The sequence below is a fragment of the Giraffa tippelskirchi genome, chromosome 2, assembly GCF_054371585.1.
Source record: "Giraffa tippelskirchi isolate mGirTip1 chromosome 2, T2T-mGirTip1v1.2.pri, whole genome shotgun sequence".
Taxonomy (NCBI): Eukaryota; Metazoa; Chordata; class Mammalia; order Artiodactyla; family Giraffidae; genus Giraffa; species Giraffa tippelskirchi.
Genome location: NC_137276.1, coordinates 108,624,295 through 108,646,150, shown reverse-complemented (window position 1 = coordinate 108,646,150; position 21,856 = coordinate 108,624,295). Strand labels below are relative to the sequence as shown.

The 21,856-nt window shown below is 56.0% G+C and overlaps 1 protein-coding gene across 2 annotated transcripts; it reads right to left on the bottom strand.

Moving 5' to 3' along the window:
• Positions 1–5,212: 5,212 nt before the first annotated feature.
• On the bottom strand, positions 5,213–21,495 carry RRP1 (ribosomal RNA processing 1). 2 transcript variants are annotated; one of them, XR_014076752.1, is made up of 14 exons: positions 21,303–21,495; positions 19,291–19,373; positions 17,831–17,888; positions 16,243–16,328; positions 15,773–15,834; positions 14,071–14,200; positions 13,912–13,976; positions 13,600–13,745; positions 10,694–10,773; positions 9,936–10,033; positions 9,782–9,801; positions 8,795–8,905; positions 6,530–7,822; positions 5,213–5,725 (listed from the first exon to the last, which is right to left on the bottom strand). XR_014076752.1 is itself a non-coding variant. In XM_081570032.1 (13 exons), the coding sequence occupies exons 1-13, from the start codon at positions 21,433–21,435 to the stop codon at positions 7,590–7,592; spliced, it is 1,305 nt and encodes a 434-aa protein (XP_081426158.1). In that variant the 5' UTR covers positions 21,436–21,495; the 3' UTR covers positions 5,213–7,589. The 2 variants fall into 2 exon arrangements, 1 of the variants encoding a protein (XP_081426158.1); XM_081570032.1 differs by having other exon boundaries at positions 5,213–7,822.
• Between the last annotated feature and the right edge of the window lie 361 nt (positions 21,496–21,856).

The following is a 21,856-nucleotide window of genomic DNA, read 5'->3' as shown; positions in this document are numbered from 1 at the left end:
CCCTCCACACCTGATCCTTCTCCTCCCTCTACTGTCTCCAGACCCGCAGTCTCTGCCTCTAGAGTGTGATTCCGTGAGGACAGAGTCTGGCTGTAAGAGGAACCCCATCCGGGGAGCCCACAGCAGTGATACCAGGATCCCTGGGGGCAGAGGGGCTCACTCCACTGCTGAAGCCTGGGTGGTCACTTGGGCCACTTGGGTTCATGTCCTGTTTGAAATTCTGAATGATTATAAACAGGGGTTGTAATCATTCATGATCTGCCCCACAGATTCATTCTTTAGACAAGATCCTGCAAACTGTGGGCCTTGGCGACCCCACCATATTCTAGACTCGTGGGCACACGCTCCCAGACACCAACACCTTGAATGTTCTCATCAAGGTTGTACCCCAACTTCACGGTCAGTGTTGGATTTGGGGGCCTTCCCCAACTGGCTGGCCTGGCCTCAGGACAGTCTAACCCCGTAGCTGCCCTGCTCCAGGGCTCCCATGGAGCCAGGTGGGAGCAGGTCCCCAGCCAAGCCCATGAGCAGCCGCTCCTTCCCAGCCCAGCCCGCCTCCCTACCTTCTCCTGTCAGTCACATGGATGAGAAACCACCCCCAGCCATCAATGTCCCCCAGATCCCCTACAGGCAAACTTGGGGTCCACATTCCCCTGGGCTGCGTGTGCCCCAAGTTCATGCAGAAACGGGAGCTTTCACAGCTCCCAGAGACCTGGGTGCAGCCGCCTCACTGCCTCAGGGACCCATCTGGCCTGAAGCTGGCTTCTGGCCAAGAGTCTTTTCTCCAGTCAGCTCACCGCCTCCTTCCTGGAACCTTCTGGAACGTGCTCAGACTCCACAGGGTCGTTACTATGAGGGAGGCAGGTGGGGACTTTGCTCTCATCTAGAGAGAAATGCATGAATGTTACCAGGACTTTCTGAAAAGGAATTCTTTGAGAAGGAAAAATAACAAAATAATCAAATCTCACCAGGCCTCTCAGCTGCTTCCAGCCAGGAGAGGAAAACACTCACATCAAACAGGCAGGGGCATGGCCGAGTAGGAGCAGGCCACCGACTGATCACAGCACCACGCTTCCCACAAGGCGAGGTGGGCGAGTCAGAAAACCCACCTGAGTCCTGGACCGGGGGCTTCGGGAGAGAGAGGGATGGTCAGGCCTGATGTGTCCTCAACGACACTCAGCTGCAGAGCTGATGGGCCTGACTGCATTGTGTTTCTTTGCTTTGTCACGAGTCCTTACCCTTAGAGAGGGACCCGGGAGGTGTTCTTCACTCTGCCCACCCGATGCTTCCATCACTGCTATGGTCCCAGAGGCTCTGTGGCCTGTGGGTGTCAGAGTGAGGCCTTTCCTCTGGCCAGCGGAGGGCCAGGGCAGCATGAGGCTTGGGGCCTGGGCTGCAAGCCCAAGACCTTCTCCAGTGGGGATGGTCAAGGCCATGGGAACCCTGGTATGAGGGGACACCAACCACACAGGTCTGAGGACCAAGGACTTGACCATTGGTGACCTCACCTGAGGCAAGACAATTCCTAGAATTCACAGGGGCAAGCCTGGGAACCCCTCCCCTGTGTAAGCCCGCGTGTGTCTGGGTTCTGGAGTTAATGCATTCTGAATCCAAAAGCCCCCACTTCTGAAATTTAACCACATCTTTAGTTCACAGTAAGGTAGAATTTACTTAGATATTAAAGGACAGGGGCACTTCCCTGGTGGCCCAGTGGTTAGGACTCCGCACTTCTACAGCAGGAGGCATGGGTTCACTCCCTGGTTGAGGAACTAAGATCCTGTGTGCCACATGGCATGCCACCAACCCCTCCACCAAAAAAAAAAACAAATTAAAAGAACAGACACAGACTGTGATGCCAAAAGCCCAAAGCACAAACCCCTTGTCCTGAGAGCAGTTGAGGCCACTCTCCTCGGGGAAAGGGGCTGGAGGCAGAGGCCCAGACTTGGACTGGAGTCCCAGTGAATCTGCTTGGTGCCAAGTCAAAGGAGCTAGGAGAAAGTGAGAACCGGTCAGGCTGACCTGGAAGGCTCGTTTCCTTAGAAACCGTGTTGCTGAGAGAAGCGTAGCCAAGCTGAGCGCCCTGGGCACAGAGAGCCGCACACCGACGGCTGCAGCAGAGTTAGGGTTTACTGCAGGCACAAGCCAGCGAGGGACGACAAGCCAGGATCCACCTCCACTGGGTCTCTGGGTTGGGGGATGTGTTTAGGGGAAGAGCAGAACAGCTGGGGTGAATCACCGTCTCCAGACATTTCTGACACGTGGTTTCGGGAGGCAGGAGGTTTCAGGTGGTCCATGGCTCAGGAGTCTGTGAGCTCGTCTTGCCCTGGAGAAACTGCTTGGATGTGCACGTTAATGATGAGGTTATAGCAGCAATTTAAGTACCTGCATGATGTTATCGCCAAGAGTACTCTCAGTCACCTGATTGGCTGACCAGGATAGTCAGTGCAGGATTGCGGTCAGAGGGGACAGAAAGGGGGTAAAGTTTTGGATAAGAAATGAATCATAAACTCAGTATGGGAACTTGGCTTTAGGGGACGGGGTTCCAGAAGAGGGACCTGGCCCGGAGAGTGGGGAGCCTGATCTGGGGGGCTGTGCATGGCTGTTCACGGAGCGCTTAGGTGAGAGCAAGAGCAGGACGTTCTGTCCTCACAGTGGGAGGCTGTCAAGGTGGGCACCAGCCAGACAGTCCTCCACTCCCTCCCTGGAGGGACACAACCCAAGGCAAGGCCCAGGCTGCTCAAGTGCCAGGAAGCACGTAGGGTGCCTCCCCGGCACTGCGGTGTTCTCTAAGCCTTTCACTCTCTGGCAAAGCTCCCAGGGCAAGCAGCTCTCCAGGGGCAGGAGTCTTCTGCTCCTGGGTCAGGCTCTGAGGGTAAGACTCAGGAGAGAAAGAGGACATGGGGCCTATGGCATTGGACCTCAGGCGACCCAGGATGCTCCCCTGGTTGGAACCTCCTCCCCACCCCCCACCATCCCGGGGTGTGCACACCTGCAGATACCCTCCCCTAGCACAGTGGGCCTGACCTCATCAGATGAGCCGGGCTCGGGACGAAGTCAGAGGGATTCAGAACATGAGGCTTTCTCCTGCCAGCTGTAAGCACATGGCCGGGAGCCATGGGTGTGTGGCTGGGAAACGTGGGCCCATGGTTGGGAGCTGTGGGTGTGTGGCCAGGAGCTGTGGGCAGTGGAGGAGCTCAGAGCCAGTCCGGCGGACAGCCACCAAGAAAATGGGGACCTCAGCCTCGATCTTGGGTGCAAAGGATTGAATTCTGCCAGCAAGAAGCAAGCTGGACAGGGCTCGGCAGCCCGGAGACCCCTGACCTCCGAGGCTGCTGTTTTCATGCCACGCTCGCGGTAATTCACGAGGGAGCACAGCTATCTCGTGCAGGACTGAATAAACATTTAGGCAGGAAAAGGGCAAGGGGACAGGGCAGGAAACAGGCAGGAGGGGTGGCTGTGAAGAGGGGTGCGGAGCTGGGCTGCCAGGGGCACCTCAAGGCCTGGGGTCTGGCTGGGGAGTATAGCACCCCAAAACACCAAATGTCAAAACTGGAAATCACATAGCTTAGGCCCCCAGGTGAGGTGGAGGAGGGGAAAGGCCGATCAAGGTCACCAGGTGATATGCGGGCGCCGCATAGCCAAGGCCCCAGGGGCAGGGGTTGTCCCATCACCCCTGAGAACCACTATGCAGACCGCTCACCTCCCATCCTCTGTGTGATTTGGTGATCTGGCGCTGGAGCAGCAGTTGCGACACACTGGGCAAACCCCGACTAGGGTGACCGCCTCCCGGGAAAGGAGGACAGAGGTAAGACTGGTTTCCATCGCCTCCCCCAGGACTGGCCACAGTCCACCAATCAGGGACGCTCTGTGAAGTCACCTGAGATCCCCAGCCCCACCCCGTGTACAGAGGACACAGGCCCAGAGCAGACGGGGACTCGCCAGGGCAGACCAGGACCCAGGCTTGGCTGTTGGCAGGTGTGTCCCCAAGCCCACTCCATCCCACTGCAGGGTGTATGTGTGTGTCCCAAACCCCTCTGGCTGGTCCCTCCCCTGCGACATGCAGACCCCTCCTCATCCCCTCCCCCTACAGCCTTTAGACTTGGCCTGGGCCAGAGCTCCCCACTGTTCCCTGCTCCTGTTACAGTATTACTTCACCTGGCTCCAGCTACAATAGAGGGGGTTTGGGGAGGGTTTGATGAGCAAACCATGGGCTGATGTAAGCACTTTAAGAACTCTGGGCTGTTGTTTTGGACCCTCCTTAGCAGGCCAGGATGAGAATAGACTTCAACCAGGGTGAACCAGTGGGGGAGCTGAGAACCCACACGGCTGCCACCCCTGCCTAGCAGGACAAAGTTCCAGGTGGGCCCACGTGTACTGACACACAAAGGGGGTCCCGGAGACACCACTAGTGAACATGCTCCAAAGCCCGTCCACTCTCCCAGGAAGAGAACCATTAACAGAGCTGTTATAACCACAAAGCTGTAAAACATACTTGCTACTTGACACTCTCAGGTCACTCAGACATAGGGCTGTTTGTTCTAGACCCCGACTGCTCCAAAAAACTGTAAGTGAACTTCCTAGCCTGGTGATCACTGGCCCCAAAGCCTCCCCAAGGGTAAGGAAACCCTAAGCACAGGGTTCCTTTGGGGGTAAATGAAGATGTCCTAAGAAGGGCCGAGGTGATGGTGCACTACCTTATGAATATACGAAGAACTGCTGGATTGCATCCTTTAACTGGGTGGACTGAATGTTTATAAAGTAAATCTGAATAAAGAAGCGGCCCCAGCAGACCCTCATCCACAGCAGCTCCTCCCAGGGCTGGGGCTTCCTGCCAAAGCAAGGGGTAGGGAGCGAGCGCCTGGGGCAGGGTCTTAGGAGCCGGCCTCAAGTTTCCCACTGGAGACTGAGCTGAGGATTAACATTCCTGGTATCAATGGAGTACGTATAATCTACTGGATTAGACAGGAAACCACGAGCCCCTGACACAGATCAATGAATAAGTGGCAGTTTGAGAGAAACTGGGTACCAGAATTTCAGAGCCCCTTCTACACTGTTAGCCCCAGGGGGAAGGCCACTTTCTCAAGATCCGCCGCCCTCTCCACACACACACACACACAGGCAGGTGGAAACTCTGCGGGCTGGACACACACACACACAGGTGGGTAGAAACTCTGTGGGCTGGGCAGGATCCGGGGAGAAACCACATGACATCTGGGATGCTCCCACCCGAGGGTGGATCTGCACAGAGAGGTATTTATTACTCTGCCCCAAAGGGAATGAAGCTGACACACGTCCCAGTGTGTGTGAACAACAGACACACTGAAGGAAGGCATACACTGAATGATCCCCCCCATCTGAAAATCCAACATGGAGCAATCAGCACGGGAAGTAGGTTGGGGGGGAGGGTGGGGACTAGGGGGGGACCAGGCGTCCTCGGGGATGGAAATGGTTGATGGCGCGTTAATTACATCTCAATAAAGTGCTTTAAAGGGAAAAAACATGATACATGGGGAAATAAAAACAATGCCTCCTTTTGAACACAAGTTTTCCAGGGAACAATGGTTGGCATCTTTACCCATCTTGCCCAATGGGAACGTTTCCTAACACTGGAGAAACACTGCCCTTCAGAACGACAGCGACCCACTGTCCACCAGCGCCCGCAGCTAGATAACGCGGTTAAAGTTGAAGGATCCTGAAGACACGGGATGCGTTTGTACAGCTTGGCCTGCAATGGTGATAGGAGCAGGGTGCTGAGGGAGTTTCGGAGGGCCGGGGTTTGAGAACTGCAATCAGGCATGACGCTTTTTCTTCCCCCCAGAAACTTCTGCAGAGATGGTTGCTTCCTTACTTTTTGATCAAATGAATTTCACCAAACAGAAACCCATACCAACTCGCACCCACAGAACAGCACTAAGAGCAGCAGGACCCGCCCTCCCTCCCAGGGTCCCTGCTGAGGAGGAAGGGAGGGCTTGAGGGCGCCAGTCAGGTCAGCCCCTCAGCCAGCCCTGCTGCCAGCAGCTTGTCTCTTGAAGCTGCTTTGAGTGTTCACCCACTGAGGTGAGAGGAAGGCATTCTGGCTTGTACAGGAGTTAACCTGCATTTTATGCTAACTGCAGCAGTCTGATAGTGGCCTATCCAAATTACACCGTGACTGTGCTTTAATGACTGAATAGAAGGGCACAGTCACAAGGAGTAAAAACTGAAGGTTAAGTGCCTCTCTTCCTGGGACGCCAGTCCTTCCCTAAGGCTCCTTCCCAGGTGCCAAGGCCGTGCTGACTCACTGTGCACCTGTGGGCCTGGTTTTGAAACCGTGAAGGAAAGTGTCCCTGACTTGTCAGTATTTTTCATTCTGACAAGACATAAACCTGTATGGAGGACTTCCCTGGTGGTCAGGTGGTTAGGACTCTGTGCTCCCAACACATAGGGCACAGGTTCAGTTTCTGGTCAGGGAAGACCCTGCAGGCCAGGTGGGGCAACCAAAAAAACAAAAACAAATTGTGCTGTAAACCTCCCTTCTCTGGAGCAGTACCTTAGCTGAGAGGCTGTCCTCCGTGTTCCAGTCCTCAGTCTGGCTCAGATAAAACTCTCTTCTATTCCTATCACAGACTGGTGACTACTTCTATCAACAGGGGAGAGAAGCACCGTAAACTCGGGGACTTAACCTTCCCCCCCGACCTGGACTGGAAGGGGGCCCACTGGGGACCTCCTCCGAGGGTACGAGCCTGCACACAGCTGGGCTCGGTAAACTGAGGTTCAGCTCCAGGCTCTTTGGGTCCTCCCAGGCTGGGCCTCTTGCTGGGCTCAGCCACATACCTCGGCCCAGCAGACGCCAGCCTGGCTGGAGATGGCACCCACTCAGGCAGCCCTCTGCCACGGCCACAGCACCACCTGGAAGCCCCCCAGACCCCACACTGTACTGCACCCCGTTTCCTGTCTCCATTTCCTGTCCAGTCAGGGGTCAAGCCAGGAGCTGAACCCCAGTGGAAGGGAGCAGGGGGCCTGGCAGGCAAATGCCCACAGGAACCTCAGGCCCAGCTCTGCCTCCATGTCACAGATAAGGGGAGGGTGGGGAGCCGACCCTCCTGCCCACGCAACAGGGCTGGCACAAAGCACCAGTTCACTGTCAGCTCTCAGCCCGAGCTGATAATGTACACGTGCAGACAGCACTGTTAATGCTTGGCATCATCTCCAGTGTCTGAGGAAGACATGCACAGGCTCTGGGGTCCAACACCAAAACTGCCGGCACCTGCCAGGTCACATGACTGGACACCCCGTGAAATCACACCGGGGCAGGACCGGTGTATAGGCACCACATGGCACTTTATTTATCAACACCCGTTGAGTGGCCAGTCTCCCGCCCAGGGAGGGTGTCTGGCGGGGGGGCCTCCAGTCCCAGGGCTCGCCAGCCTGCGAGGTCAGCACAGCCACAGTGTTTCTGGGATGTGGGCACCAAGTGAGGGCCCGACCCCGTTAGTCCTGGCCTTGGCTGCTTCTTGACACAGTAAGTTGGGGAACAGTTAGCTTCTGGAGTCTCAGGGACCCGGCCCGACTGTCTTGTCCCCTCATCCTTCCAGGGGGCCTGGGGGATGTCACTTCTGGTCCTCTGGCCTCCGCTTCCTTTTAGCTTTTGGTTCCTGGCAACTGGCCATCCTTGCTTTGGCCCCCACCCGAAGCCACCGCTGCCTCCTGGGGGCCCCTCTCCCGCCATGGCCCCCGGGCCGCTCCTGGGGCGCAGGAGGGTCACTGCCTGCTCTCTGCCACCGCCTCCTCCTCGTGGATCCTGAGCTCGAGTCTGGATGTAAGGCCTCCTTTGCACATCTCCCTGAAACACAAGGCCGAATGAATGAAGCATCAAGATCAGCTCCGACTCCCGAGATTGTCTGGGGTGCTGGGCCCGGGTGGCAGGGACAGTGTTCAGCACGATGGCCCTGGGAATGGACCTGAGTCAGCCACCCAAGGGCCTGCATCAGTGAGGCTGGAAGGTCCACAGCCAGCAGGTGGGTGCACAACCTATGTAGACTGACCAGGAAGTGGGCCTTTAGGATGACCCGAGTGAGGACAGGACCAGGAGAGAGAGAAGTGGGCAAAGACAAGATGGACGGGGGCCCCAGGCTCAGTGCATGGGGGCGGAGGGGCCACTGAGAAGGTGGGGCTGCAGCTCAGTCGATGTGACAGCTGTGAGTGGCATCCAGGGCCCAGCCTGGCGTGGGTGCGCAAGACGTCCAGACTGCAGAGCAGCCTGGCATAAATGGACCCGGACAGGACTGGCCTGGGCTGGAGCAGGGGTGAATGGAGACCCTTCAAAGGGCAGGTCACATTCCAGCCACTGGCCTGTGTACAAGCTGGTGGGGAGGGGAGGAGAAGGGGAAGGGGAGAGGAGTGGGAGGGGAGGGAGGGAGGGGAAGGGGGAGGGAAGGGTGGGAAGGGACAGGAGGGAAGGAGGGAGGATGGGGGAGGGGAGGGGGAGCCTCTAAAATCAAGGAGGGCGCAGTGAGGTCAGGGGGTTCCTGGAGGATGCTGCAGAGGAGGAAGGGGAGGCGTGGAGCAGGTCAAATCAAAGATGGAAAAGGGTCAGGAAGAGGCAGCAGACCAAGCCGCAGGGAGGGAAGGAGAATGGGGAAGAGAGCGAGGGCGTCTGGGCCACGTTGCCACATCTCCAAGACACCTGGGCGGGGGGCGGGGTCGGGGTTTGCAGCAGGCTGGGGAGGGAGACAGGCCTCAGTCACAGGTCACACAAGCAGGGAAGGGGCGGGGAAATGGACACAGGTAATGAAGCCCACACCGCCAGGCCTACCTGTCTTGTCCTGCAGCTGGGATCCAGACAAGCGCTTCTTCATTCTCACCCGCCTCCCGCCCCGCGGATTCCGGTATGCTTCTTCTGGGATGTCAGCTTCAGGGAAGAGGCCTGAGGACCGAGGCAGGTGTTCAGGAGGCTGCAGGCCAGGGTGCTTACGGTCCGTGCGTCCACTGCCTCCAGCACCCCGCAAGCACCACAGCCATGAGCTTTGGGCAAGGAGCCCTGGTTTGATTCCCACATGGCCTAGAGCAGCTCACGGGGCATTGCCAGACATTGTCTGGAAGAGCCCACGTGGAGCGCTGGACGCGTCACACTCTGCCTCACACTTAGCGGGGGAGTCAGGAGACCCTTCAAAATACTGATGGGTTTGAGTCACACAAGTGTATGTCAGTCAAAACCCACCAGATGAACCCAATGTTCACGTGCTCTGTTGTATGTTAAATTCACCTAGAAAGTACTACCCCAGCATGAAGTGTTTAGAAAGGACACTCTGACTGAGGGGTGGGGGTGGATATATGATAAATCAAAGATGATAAAATGCTAACAGTAGAATCTAGATACTCACCGTAGAATCCTTGAGACTGCACATATTTAAAAAGTTTCATAATGAAATGTTGGGGGGAAAACACTTACATCTTCAACCTTACACTTTCTAGGAAACTGTCTTTCAGAACAAGCCCTACCAGCTCCACCAGCCACACACCGAGAAGTGGAGCTATATGTTGCACTGCAGGCCAGCAGCATGGCCGGCCCGGGGAACTTGCTAGAAATTCAGGTTCTCGGGCCAGCCACCCCCCACCCGACACACTCAGCCCTGAGAACCCCTGGGCTTCAGCAGGATGTGAGATGCACAGGCCCGCAGCAGCCTCCCCCAAAGAAACACCACTGGCCTCCCTGCAACCACCGGTGCTGGGGGGGTGAGCACGTGACCCGATCCACTCCCTGGAGGAAGAGATGCTGTCGAGTCTGGCGCCCAGTGCTCACCTTCCGCGAGGACCTGCAACCTGGAAGGACGAGAGAGTCACTCACCATGCACCTGAAGAGGAGGGGTCGCCCCCCCGGGGAAGGCCCTCAACCCGACCTCTAAAGATGGGCCACCCATAAGAAGACAGGCAGAGCAGAGGGCCGGGGCACTCACTTCCGGATCACTTTGTAGAGGCGCTTCCGGTTCTGTGGAGGGGTGTCCTGGCGACTGGCCATCTCGAACAGTCTGTTGGCAACAGACTTGTAGTCGAACTGCTCAGAAGAGAGAGGCCACAGAGGCCCAATAAGCCCCCAGGTGCTCCCAGAATGAGACCCAACAGAGAACACTCACGAGAACCAACGCTAAGGCCACCCGAGGCCCCTGGCTCTGCCCCCACACCCTCCTCCACCTGGCAAGTGCTGGCCCCAGCACACGTGGCCCCTGAGAACATGAGGGGCCGCACGGCGAGCCTCTGCACAACTGCAGATCCTCCGGGAGCCATGTCAAAACGAGCAAGAACAAGTAAAATTAATCTAGTGAATTTAGCCCAAGACATCTAAAATTTTATTAACTCATCAAGTAATCAACATCTGACACTGACTAGGAAGGCCCGTACAGGTCCAAATCACCTGAAGTCCCTGATCTTGTCTGCTGAGCTCAGGCTCCGAGTGCGGACCTGAAAGCCCCCGCTCAGCAGGCGCCACCCCAGTGGCCCCAGCACCCGAAGGGGCCGGGAGCAGCGGCGGGGTGACTGCCGAGCGGGAAACCTGGACTCAGCTTCCCAGGGCCCGGTCACCAACTCCCCTTTCAGCAAGTTTGTGTTCTACAGATGAGCCTCCAGGGCCCCTGCCTCCCACCCAGTCCCAGCCAGACAGATGCCGCCCTGCTTGACGTCCAGAGCCAAGAGCTCAGCCCACAAACCAGCCACACACCTGCAGGACAGTGCTGGCGCTGTCCTCATCGTCACTTCCCGCCTGCTCGTCCAGAGGGGGCTGAGCCCTGCGGACACAACCTAGAACAGAAGGGCCCCATAGACATGCCTGATGCCTCAGGAGTTACAGGCCTGACCTGGGACCCAGGCACTCTGCCTGCAGGGCCACACTCGGGCTGAGGAGCCCACAGGGGCATGGCAGGGGCACTGAGGGCCTTGCCCCAGGGCAGCAGTGCCCCCACAGACTGGGAACCAAAGAGCTATCCCAGAGACGGCAGGGCCTGACCACTCCCAGTGAAACCGGGAGGGGCTGACAGAACACGGGGGCACCTCCGGCAGCAATGGCGGGCCAGGAGTCCCAGGAGGAGGAGGAAGGGGGCTGTCTGGCCATGGGGTGGCCTGGACTAAGAGGCAAACAGGGAGAGCAGTTTTGGGTGAGGGAGCAGACACCAGACACTCGGGGCCCTGCCATCTCCACCTACAGGGGACAGGTTCGATCACCAGCTGGCCTGAGGGGCGAGCATGTGTGGCAAAGAATGACAACAGCAGGGCTGTGGGCAGGCCCTACGCCACCATGGGCCCCTGGGTCCATCTGTGCTGGTCACTCAGGCTACTGAGGACGAGGAGGGGAAGGAGGGCCAGGAAGGACGCCCAGGACGGCCGGGGAGTGTTGAGGGGGACGACTGACCAGCAAGAAAGCCAGGGGCACCAGCAAGGGGGCCGGACTCAGAGGCTGCAGCAATCAGCTCCTGCTGCCACCATCCGATGACCACCCACCAGGGCAGAGGACCATCCAGGGGTGAAAGGACAGTCCCTTCAACAAATGTGCCAGAACACCCGACATCAACACAGAGAAAGAAGCTGGACCCTTACTACCACCACGGACTAAAACTAACTCAACACGGACCAAAGACGTAAAGAAAGAACCAAAATAGTGAAACTCAGACGAAAACAGGGCAAAAGCCTCAGGAGACTGGATCTGGCCACAATTTCTTGAACTAAATGCACAGGTAACATGGAAAATTAAGACAACCAGACCTGATGAGAACTTTCAAATCTGTACATGAAGAGACTGTGAATACAGTAAGAAGGCCACCCTACAGCAGAAGACCCCCGCACATCGCAACCTGGGGAGGAGCTACGACCGGAACATGTGGAAGCGCACGTCAGTTGCAGTCGTGTCCGACTCTCTGCGATCCCATGGACTGTAGCCTGCCAGGTCCTCTGTCCATGGAATTTCCCAGGCAAGAGTACTGGAGTGGGTTGCCATTTCCTTCTCCAGGGTCTCCTGCATTACAGGCAAATTCTTTACCAACTGAGGTACTAGGGAAGATGCCAGAACATATGAAGACATCCTAAAACACAATGAAAAAACAATGACTCAAAAAATGGTCCAAGGGCTTGAATATACATTCCTCCAAAAACACATGAAGAGCCAACAAGCACATGAAAAAGCGCCTGACACCAACAGTCATTAGGGAAATGCAAACCACAACCATGGTGAAGGCACTCCCACTCGAGGGCCACTAGCAAAGAAGACCAGAAACTGGGAGGACGTGGAGGAACTGGAGCCCTCTTGCGCTGCTGGCGGGAACGTAAACGAGGCCGCTGCTGTGGGAACCGTGTGGCGGTTCCTAGAGAGTTAAACACGGATTACCTGAGGACACAGCAATCGCACTTCTGGGCGCAGACCAAAAAGAACTGAAAGCAGGGTCTCAAACAGATATTCATACACCCGTGTTCATAACAGTGTTAACCCCAACAGAAAAACACGGAAGCAACCGCAAATTCCATCTACCAACGAAGAACAAAATGTGCACTACACATTCAATGCTGTATCGCTCAGCCTCAAACATTCCCACACAGGATACGGCGTGGCTCAGGGAACTAAGCCAGACACAATGACAAATACTGTGTGAGCCCACTGCTATAAACACAGATGCCAACAGGCAGGGTCACAGGACTGACAGCAGGGCGGCGGGTGCCAAGGGCTGAGCTGGCCAGAGGGAGGCACGGGGACAGCTTTGGTCTGGGAAGAAGAGAAGTTCCAGAGACGGACAGTGATGACAGCTGTACAACGTGAACGTACTTAGTGCCACTGAGCTCTGCGCTTACACACAGTTAAGCTGGTAAACCTCACATCACATGTGTTCTACAACAAAAGTCAGGGGTGAAAAAGTCTGCAGCTGGTGGACGACTCGCACCCCTAAAGGCACGAGGACCCACCACACAGTCCCCCCGAGGACACAGCCATGAGCTTAGCTGGCGCCCCCCAAGGACCCACTTAACACAAGGTGGACAGATGGGACCGGACACAGTCGATGCAGGCCCACGGGCCCTGCCTCCAGGGGGATGTTCACACGTGCTGCCTGCTATTCTTCGTTCACACCCTCTCCCTCGTCCAGCTCGATCCAGCGGGCCCCACTCCCAACACCAGGGACACACAGCTCCCATCCTGGTGGGTGGGGCCGGGCAGCCGGTGGTGGGAGACAGGCCAAAAAGATGAGCAAGTGACTTGTGTAATTTTAAGTGATCTACTCCAAAAAGTGATCCACCATGGAAGTGCCCATTGAGCAAGCTGGGTAGGGGTTGGGAGGCTGCACTCTAAAAGGTGGGCAGGGCAGGGCAGGAGTGATGGAGGGCAGAGACCTCACAGAGGCAGGGAGAGCGGGGCGGATACCCGGTGACAGAAGCAGAGCCTGGGGAGTTGTGAGGACGCAGAGGGCATGGAGTGGGCCCTGGGAGAGCAAACGACACGTGTGTTTGTCACCCTGGCTGCTGCACTGAGAACAGACTTCAGGGGTGAGGGCAGAAGCGAGGGGGTGGGAGGGTGTATGAGAGGAAGGTGAGGGTCCACTGCAGGCTGGGACCAGGACCGGCTGCCACCCGGGTGCGTGTGGTCCTCACCTTTAGGGGGCTCTCTGGACAGCACACCCTGCTCCTGCGCCTCCTCCTCCTCCTCCAGCTCATACATGAGCTCTTCAATGGCCAGTGGGGCCTGCTCCACGATTGTTTCAAAGATGCCTTGAGCGATGTTGTGCAAAACCAGGGAGCTGAGGGGCAACACAGAGCCGCTGTCAGGCTGGACCATCCTTGTGCCGCCCCTCCCCACGTTGGCCTCTGGACCTCGCTGGACCGTCGTGAGCACACGGCATCTCCCAAGGGCAGCCCCTCAGGGACTCAACGGAACAGAGGAGGCAGGCGGGAGACAGCACTCACTCCTGAGTCTGGGCAGCGATCGTGCAGAAGGGCTCGATGAGCCTGAGGTTCTGGTCTGCGGTCAGCTGCAGGGAGAGGGTTGGGGCTCAGCTCCCGGGCCACAGGCACCGAGCAGCCTGACTACTGCCCCCTCACCCTGCCTGGCTGCCGTCCACCTACCTCGTGGGCGCCCACTTTGGTCAGCTCCTCCAGGAAGATCTCGATGAAGTGGCTCTTCACCCCGTTGGGGGCTTCACTGTCCGGGTGCAGGATCTCTGTCGTTAGCAGCTCCAGCAGCTGCTCGGTTTCTCTGGGGAAGAAGCGGCAAGTCAGGCAGCAGCACCAGGGGCCGCTGAGGGCAGCAATACCACGTTGCTGTCCCCGGACCATAAGGGATCCAGGCCGGGGCCGGAGACCTCTCCTCCAGGCCGTGACACACACACACTTACCAAACGTCACCTCAGTCTATTACATGCGTGAGAATGGAAAAGGGCCAGAAGAGCAGATAAGCTAGCTGTTTACACAGGGCAACGGGAGGTTACCAGCTTCTTCATAAGGATCTGAGGCTGAATTGCCAGCAACAATGAGGATGGAACTACCTTCCTAACAACACCCCCAAGTTAACACACGTAACACCATCGCTTCCACTGAGCCCACTGCAAACCCTGCACCGCTCCCCGCCAGACAGCAGAGCCCTAAATCCTGATACGAGGGACACTGCCAGCCTCAGGGCTTCACAGGATTTTTAAGGATGAAAGTCACTAAAAACCAGAGGCAGCCTGGCCCTATACATGGAGTCAAGTCACCCATAGCCATTTTCAACCTAGAAAAACAGCTCCAATAACTTCAGTCCAACTCCTGCTTATTTTTTTTATTGGCTGTGGGTTAGATCAGGGGCAAGACTTGAACTCTGTGATCCTGAAGATGGAAAAGTCCTACAGTGATGTGGGCCGTAAGCGGCCCTCTCCAGTTTGGCAGCTGTTTTGACATCTGGGTCCTAGATTTATTATCCTTGTGTTTAAAAATAAATTGCTTTACCATCATTTTTTAAACACAAATCAATTCAAAATGTGCTGAATCAATGAATTCTAAGCCCTTTTCCCAGCACCGCCCTCCCCAAATTTGGTGGCAGCAGGACATTCACAGGTGGGATGTTTGGACACACTCTCAGTAAAATAAAAAAGCAGTCTCTATAAATTCCACACCCGATTCCATGCCCCTTTTGTACCAAGCACAGAACACCACCATATTTTAAAAGTAATTGTCAGAGAGTCCCCCAGTGGCCTAGTGAATTCCGGGCTTTCACTGCCATGGCTGGGGTTCAAACTGGGGTTCAAACCCTGGTTGGGGAACTGAGACCCCACAAGCCATGCAGCACAGCCAAAAAAAAATTCTTTTAAGTACTTGTCTGCTGGAATTAAAATTGCTTTTCAATGTTTTTAAGAAGTTTTCTGAGTTCTTTATACTGAGCATGCATCCCTCCTATCATTAAAAAAAAAATTTTTTTTAATTTAATTTCAAAAACTTTAAAACGTGAATCTGCAGAAACTCACTTTATGTTGTGATGTCAGACCGCCCCCTGGAGGTTTGGAAACCTGCTGGCAGAACATGGACGCAGGGCAGCGAGGTGACAGACAGGTCCAGGCAGCAGTAGCCCCGCCCATCTGCCCAGAGAGCCCTGCCCACCTGTCTCCAGGAGGGACTAGCGGGGAGGGGTAGCTAAGACCAGCAGAGCCCTGCCCAGCCCCACTGGAGGACCCCGCCCAGCTGCCAGTTGCCAGGGAGGCCTGAGATGAGCCAGGAAACACAGGCCCTCTCAGTCTGGAGGGATACAGACCAGCCAGCAATGGGTGTGAGCAGCACAGGCGGTCGGGGCACTCACCTCTCGTCCCATTCCTGCGTCTGCAGGGCCTTTAGTGCCTCGTGCAGGACCATCCGCATGAGCTGTGGCACAGGAGGAGACCCCGTGAGCAGACCAGCCCAGACCTCCCTGCTGCCCGCCATCTGTGTGCCCACCATGCACTGCAGGCCCTCGAGAGCGCCCGGGGACTGGGATGCCAGGCTCCCAGGAGCAGCAGCACGGACGCTGGGGAGCGACCGCAGCACCTGGACTGATGGCTATGATGGACGTTCCCAGAGTGAAAACAGGACAAGAAGCTCCTCTGCGGGAGCGGAGCCTCCAGACACACCAGGTCTGCACCACACGGTGCTCACCCCTCAGGGGCCTCGCCCTCAGCACTGTAGGGCAGGGGCGCCAAGACCAGGAGCCTGGACACCGAGCTCAGCTCTGGGAGCGCTGTTCCCCAGCCCAGCACCATGGGGCCCCTTGCGGGGAGCAGGCAACATCCTCACCATGTAAAACTTGTCCAAGCGCAGCCTGTCGATGCCCGGCCACTCACGGTTCATGGTCTGCCAGAAGGTCTGAAGGAACAGGTGCTCTAGGGGAGGGACAAGACCAGAAGAGTTGGGGGGAAGCGGCAGTCACCTCTGGAGGGGAGGGGAGGGCAGAGACAGTGAAGAACCCTGGTCAGGAGGCCCCACGGCAGTGACCTTGGGGGCCCTCGGCCTGAGTGCGCTGAGAGCAGCGCTGTGGGTCTGGCTTAAAAATGGGACTTTCAGGAACCTCAGAAAGAAAAGTACAGCCCAGCCACATCTCTGAACATCAAGCGTAAAGAGAAGGTGAGGCCTGGCAGGAGAGGTGATGCCCAGGCCGCCCCTCCCCACACGGCCACTGCCACTGCCCCCCCACCAGCACCTAGAGCCCACCCCACCACTTACCCACTGGATCCACTGACCTGATCAAACACAAAACCCTGCCAATAACAGGTGTGTCAGGACCAGGGGGCTGTGGGTTCAACCAGGTCCCCCAAAGTCCTAACCTTCAACCCTCAGAATATACTTGGGAGACAGGTCTTTAAAGAGGTGATGAAGAGAAAAGGTCACTGGCGTGGCCCTAATCCAACCGGACTGCTGCCTTTATAAGGCGATTCAAGACACAGACATGCACAGCCAGACGGCCACGTGAGGACACAGGAAGAGACGGCCATCCACACACCCAGAGAAGAAGCCTGAAGAAATCCTGGCCTGCTGACGCCCTGACCTCGGGACACGAAGGTCACCACTATCGCCTGCTGCAGAGCATCACCACAGAGAGGGCTGGTCAAACAGTCCAGTTAAGGACAGAACTGCGTCCATTACCTCGCTCAAGTGTCACCAACTGGACGCTCTGTACCTGCCCTCCTGCTGAGCATGGAAACGCTTCTGCACGTTCTTAAAAGGTGAAACTTACAGAGAATAGATTTCCTTAGATGCAGTACAGAGTCTCCCAAGAGAAGAAAGTAGTGTCTGTAATTGCACAACCCCTGCTTTTGATGACTTTGGCTACTTAACCATAACCAAACTACACCTACCCACATAGCCAGGGCACCACCAGCAATGGTCCCAGTGGTCCCAAGGTCCAGGCCAGGGAGGCCGCCCAGCCTTGCCTGCCCTTGGAGCAGGGTAGGGAGGTCACAGATGCTGGCACACGGGCCCCATCCCCAGAGCTCAACTCAAGAGGACCAGGGTCTACATACACATCAGGATTTCTAAAGACACAAGTGACGCCAAAGGGCAGGCGGCAGCGCTGAGGATTCCTGATGCTAGTCCGAAGAGTCAGGAAGACGCACTGCAGGGAGCTCACGCCGTCAGCTGCGGACACTCCACAGCTTCCACCAAGATTCTAAATGGAAGGCATTAGCCCTCCAGATCTCGGAGCTGAGTTTGTCCTGGGTGAGTGAGGAACACTTGCTGCAAACCAGGATAGCCTCTCCCGTACCAGCAAACGCCGGCCGGGATGGGGACCTCGCTCCTGCTCTCAGAACGCAGGGCTCGTGTTCAGGGGCTAGGCCTCTGAGGATCCAGCCTCACTGCTGGGGGTCACCGTGGCAAGGATACTTACGTGCCTCTGTGGTCTGGAAAGCATGGACAAGCTGGGAAATGGTCCGGCCAAGTTCCTCCTGCACGTGAAATAGGACAAACGCCCTCAGTCCCTGAACAAATGGGATCCTACGCAACAACCAGCGGCAGGAAGAAACTTAACTGTCCTCACTCATTGTGGGATCCGGCTCCACAGGGCCCCACAGCCCAGCGAGCTTGGGGTCTGGAAGTCTCACATCACTAGAAGAGGCCTCCCCTGAAGGCCATGCTCACCTAACCTCACAACAAGCAAGGGCAGGGACTGCCCTCCTGACCGAAGCCCAGCACTCAGTAACGGAGATTGACAGTCAAAGGGGGCAGGGGAGCAGGAGCCTGGGAGCACACAGCCACCTGGAAGGGGGGCTGAGGAGACCCCCTAGGTTACTAGCTGCCTGCTTGCCTCGGTGCACAAGCACCACCTAGTGCACTGGACCCTAGTGTAGCATCTGAACTTTATTAAGTACCATCAGTACTCAGGGTGTTCTGAAGAGCGAACACTTCCCACTGAGACACACCCCAAGAAAGGCGAGTACTTGAGGGCAGTGACACCACTCTGTAAGATACACAACGATGGACATGTGCCATGATACACGTACTCATGCCACGGCGGGGGGGGGGGGGTACACCACCAGAGCAACCCTCGTGGACTCTGGGTGCTGATGATGTGTTGGGTGAGTCCATGGATTGTGAGAAAGGGCCCACTCCCACAGGGGTGTGGATAACGGGGGAGGTAGCATGTGAGAAATCACAATACCTTCTCCTCTCATGTCGCTGTGAACCTAAAACTGCTCTAAAACTCAAAGCTTGTTTTTATAAAAGACAATTAAGAAAAAAAGGCTAAGGACTTCCCTGGTGGTCCAGTGGCTAAGACCATTCCATGCTCCCAATGCAGGGCCCCAGGTTTGAGCCTAGGTCAGAGAACCAGATCCCACATGCCGCAACTAAGACCTGGTGTGGCCAAACAAATAGAAAAGAGGGAAAAATACTTGTCTCAGAAGACTCAGATGCTGTCCCCTGGTTTCCAGCATTTCAGCACTCAGCCCTTCATCTCTGACAAACACAAAACAGACAACCCAGGGGCCTCTCCAGGGGTCCAGTGGTTAGGACTCTAAGCTTCCACTGCAGGAAGATGGGTTCAATCCCTGGTCAGGTCAGGGTACTAAGAGCCCACACTGCTCCCACCCCCAGCCAAAAAAAGCCAGAAAACCCAGTTTTCAGCCATGATGTACTCTGGCATTCACCAGCATCGCTATGGTGCCCAACTCACCAAGTGTGAGACCCTCCCTAACCCAAGGCCCTGGCCCTTAAGTCCTTAAGAAAAAAATAGCATCAAAGCTATAAAACCGCGCTCAGCATGTCTGCTACAGTAAAACGAGGGCTGACAACATGCTCGTCCGCCCTCCCACTCATACTGTGGCCTTCTGTAGCCTCTTGGGCACTCACCTGCAGCAGTGGCTTGTCCTGCATCCACATGCAATAGAACAGTCCTTTCCACACCTTCAGCAGCTCATCATGAGTGAAGCCACCTGTGCCAGAAACAGCACCATTCAGACTAAATGAACCCCATCTTTTAGTGCCAGAACAGCCAGAGAATTGTGACTGCCTGAATTAGACCCAAGTCTTCTTACTGTCCAGGTACCTGGCCCTCATTCTCAACCAATCTTCCCAACTCAGAATCTGCTGGACCAGTGGCTGCAGGGTCTCCCACAGGTAACTGCTGTTTGATTCATTCAATAAATGTTTACTGAGAATCTCCAAGTATCAGAGACTGTGCTCCATTTTTGAGATTCAAAACTGAATGAGTCACCATTTCCTGGGCTGGATGGTGGCTACGCAAGTGAAGCTGTTGGCCACAGTTCACCCAGTGTTACATCTGGGCTTTGCACACTTTTCAAATTTTAAAATTACACATTACCTTATTCAGGCTCGTTATGACAAAACTAGACAGCATATTAAAAATCAGAGACATTACTTTGGTGACAAACAACCATCTAGTCAAAGCTATGGTTTTTCCAGTAGTCATGTATGGATGTGAGAGTTGGACCATGAAGAAAGCTGAGCACCAAAGAATTGATACTTTTGAACTGTAGTGCTGGAGAAGACTCTGAGAGTCCCTTGGACTACAAGAAGATCAAATGAGTGAATCCTAAAGGAAATCAGTCCTGAATATTTATTGGAAAGACTCATGCTGAAGCTGAAGCTCCAATACTTTGACCACCTGATTAGAAGAACTGACTCATTGAAAAAGACCCTGATGTTGTGAAAGATTGAGGGCAGGAGGAGAAGGGGACGACAGAGGATGAGATGGTTGGATGGCATCATTGACTCGATGGACATGAGTTTGAGCAACCTCTGAGAGTTGGCCATGGGGTTGCAAAGAGTCGGACACGACTGAGCGACTGAACTGACAGATACATATATTGACTAATGAAGACAGATATACAAAATCACCCAACAAGTATATACTGAGGTCTTAACTATGTTCTGGCACCCTGTTTCAGAGCACTGGTTCTCAGACTTTATTAATAGGATGGCATCACCTGGAGGGTTTCTTTAAAGATTCCTGGGCTTCCCAGGTGGCGCAAGTGATAAAGAACTTGCCTGCCAATGCAGGAGACATAAGAGACGAGGATTCCATCACTGTTGGTAAGATCCCCTGAAGGAGGAAATGGCAACCTCCTCCAGTATTCTTGTCTGGAGAATCCCAGAGGAGCATGGTGGGCTAAGGCCCATAGGGTCACAAAGAGTAGAAGTCGGCTGACAAGACTAAGCACACACACGACCCATCTGCCCATCTGCCCATGTGATTCATCAGGGCTGGGATGGGACTCGCAAATTTACATTTCCAACAAATGCTCAGGTGATGCTGAATTTGCTGATGGGGCCACGGTTGTGAGAACCACATTCTGAGAACCACTAAGGAGCGTGATTTCTGCCAACTGTATACTGCATGAAACTCAAACGACAATCCAACAATTACCCGAGAAAAAAATACCAACAGTGACAAATGCCGCTCTGAGAGAAAAAAACATGGTGCCCAAACTGGATAGCAGGGGTAGCGGGATATACGGGCTGACAGGGTCCTCCTCGCAGAGTAAGGCAAGTCTGAACTGGAAATAGATTAGGGGTTTGGCTGGGAGTGAGGGGGGTGGCCCTCCGCAGAGGAACATATGGCGGCCGACAATGAGGTGACGCCGCTCACCTTCAAATCAGCCAGCGTGGATAAGGGGATCAGGGCCAAGCGTTCAGGCGGGAGCGCGAGCCGGGGGGTGGGTGGGAGCATCGCCACGGCCCGACCAGGCTCCGCCCGGCCGGCCGGACCACGTGGAGGCTCCATGCGGCTGGAAAGTCGGCTAACTCGGGCCGCCGGCCCCCAACCCGGGCCACCCCGCGCCCCCAGCCCGGCCCGGTTCGCGAGACGCCCGCGGCCCACATCCCGCCAAACCCGCGCCAACCTTCGGCCCGCTGAGTTCTGGCGACGATGTATTTCCGGAGCTTCCTCACCGCCCGGTCCCGGGTCACCTGCTCGTTCCCCGCCAGCCGCTGCGCCAGCTGGATTTCGGGCGGGAGTTGTACTCGCGGACCCATGACGACGGCGCCGAAACCCCACGATTCCAGCTACCTCGCCGTCGTTCCTTGGCGCGTTGCGTGACGTCACACGCCCGCGCCGCCCTCGATGGGATTCGGTGTGACGTCACGCTCCCGCGCCGGCCTCGCCAACCCTCGGAGTGACGTCACGTGCCCGCGCCAGCCTCGCCCGGGTCGCACGCCTCCGCCCCCTAGTGGCAAGGCCCCACAATGACAAGTGTGCGGGGCTCTGTCTGGCTCTGTTCATTCTGGACACTGACAAGTAAAAGGAGGCCAGCATTTGCCCGCCTTTTGGGAGGCGGAGAGGTGCGGTAATTTATCGTTGGCTGCAGAGGGAAGGCTCTTCTTTAGCAAAGAATGCCAGCGAGCACAGACAGAGGAGTGGTGGAATTGTAGAAATTCCCCCCAATGAATCCAGTGA

Coding starts and splice junctions, on each gene's coding strand:
- RRP1 (XM_081570032.1), bottom strand. CDS start 21,435: ATGGGTCCGCGAGTACAACTCCCGCCCGAAATCCAGCTGGCGCAGCGG. Junction 19,374..21,302: donor CAGAACTCAGCGGGCCGAAG/GTTGGCGCGGGT, acceptor TTTCTGGCACAG/GTGGCTTCACTCATGATGAG. Junction 10,034..10,693: donor GCGCCAGCACTGTCCTGCAG/GTGTGTGGCTGG, acceptor TCTTCTGAGCAG/TTCGACTACAAGTCTGTTGC.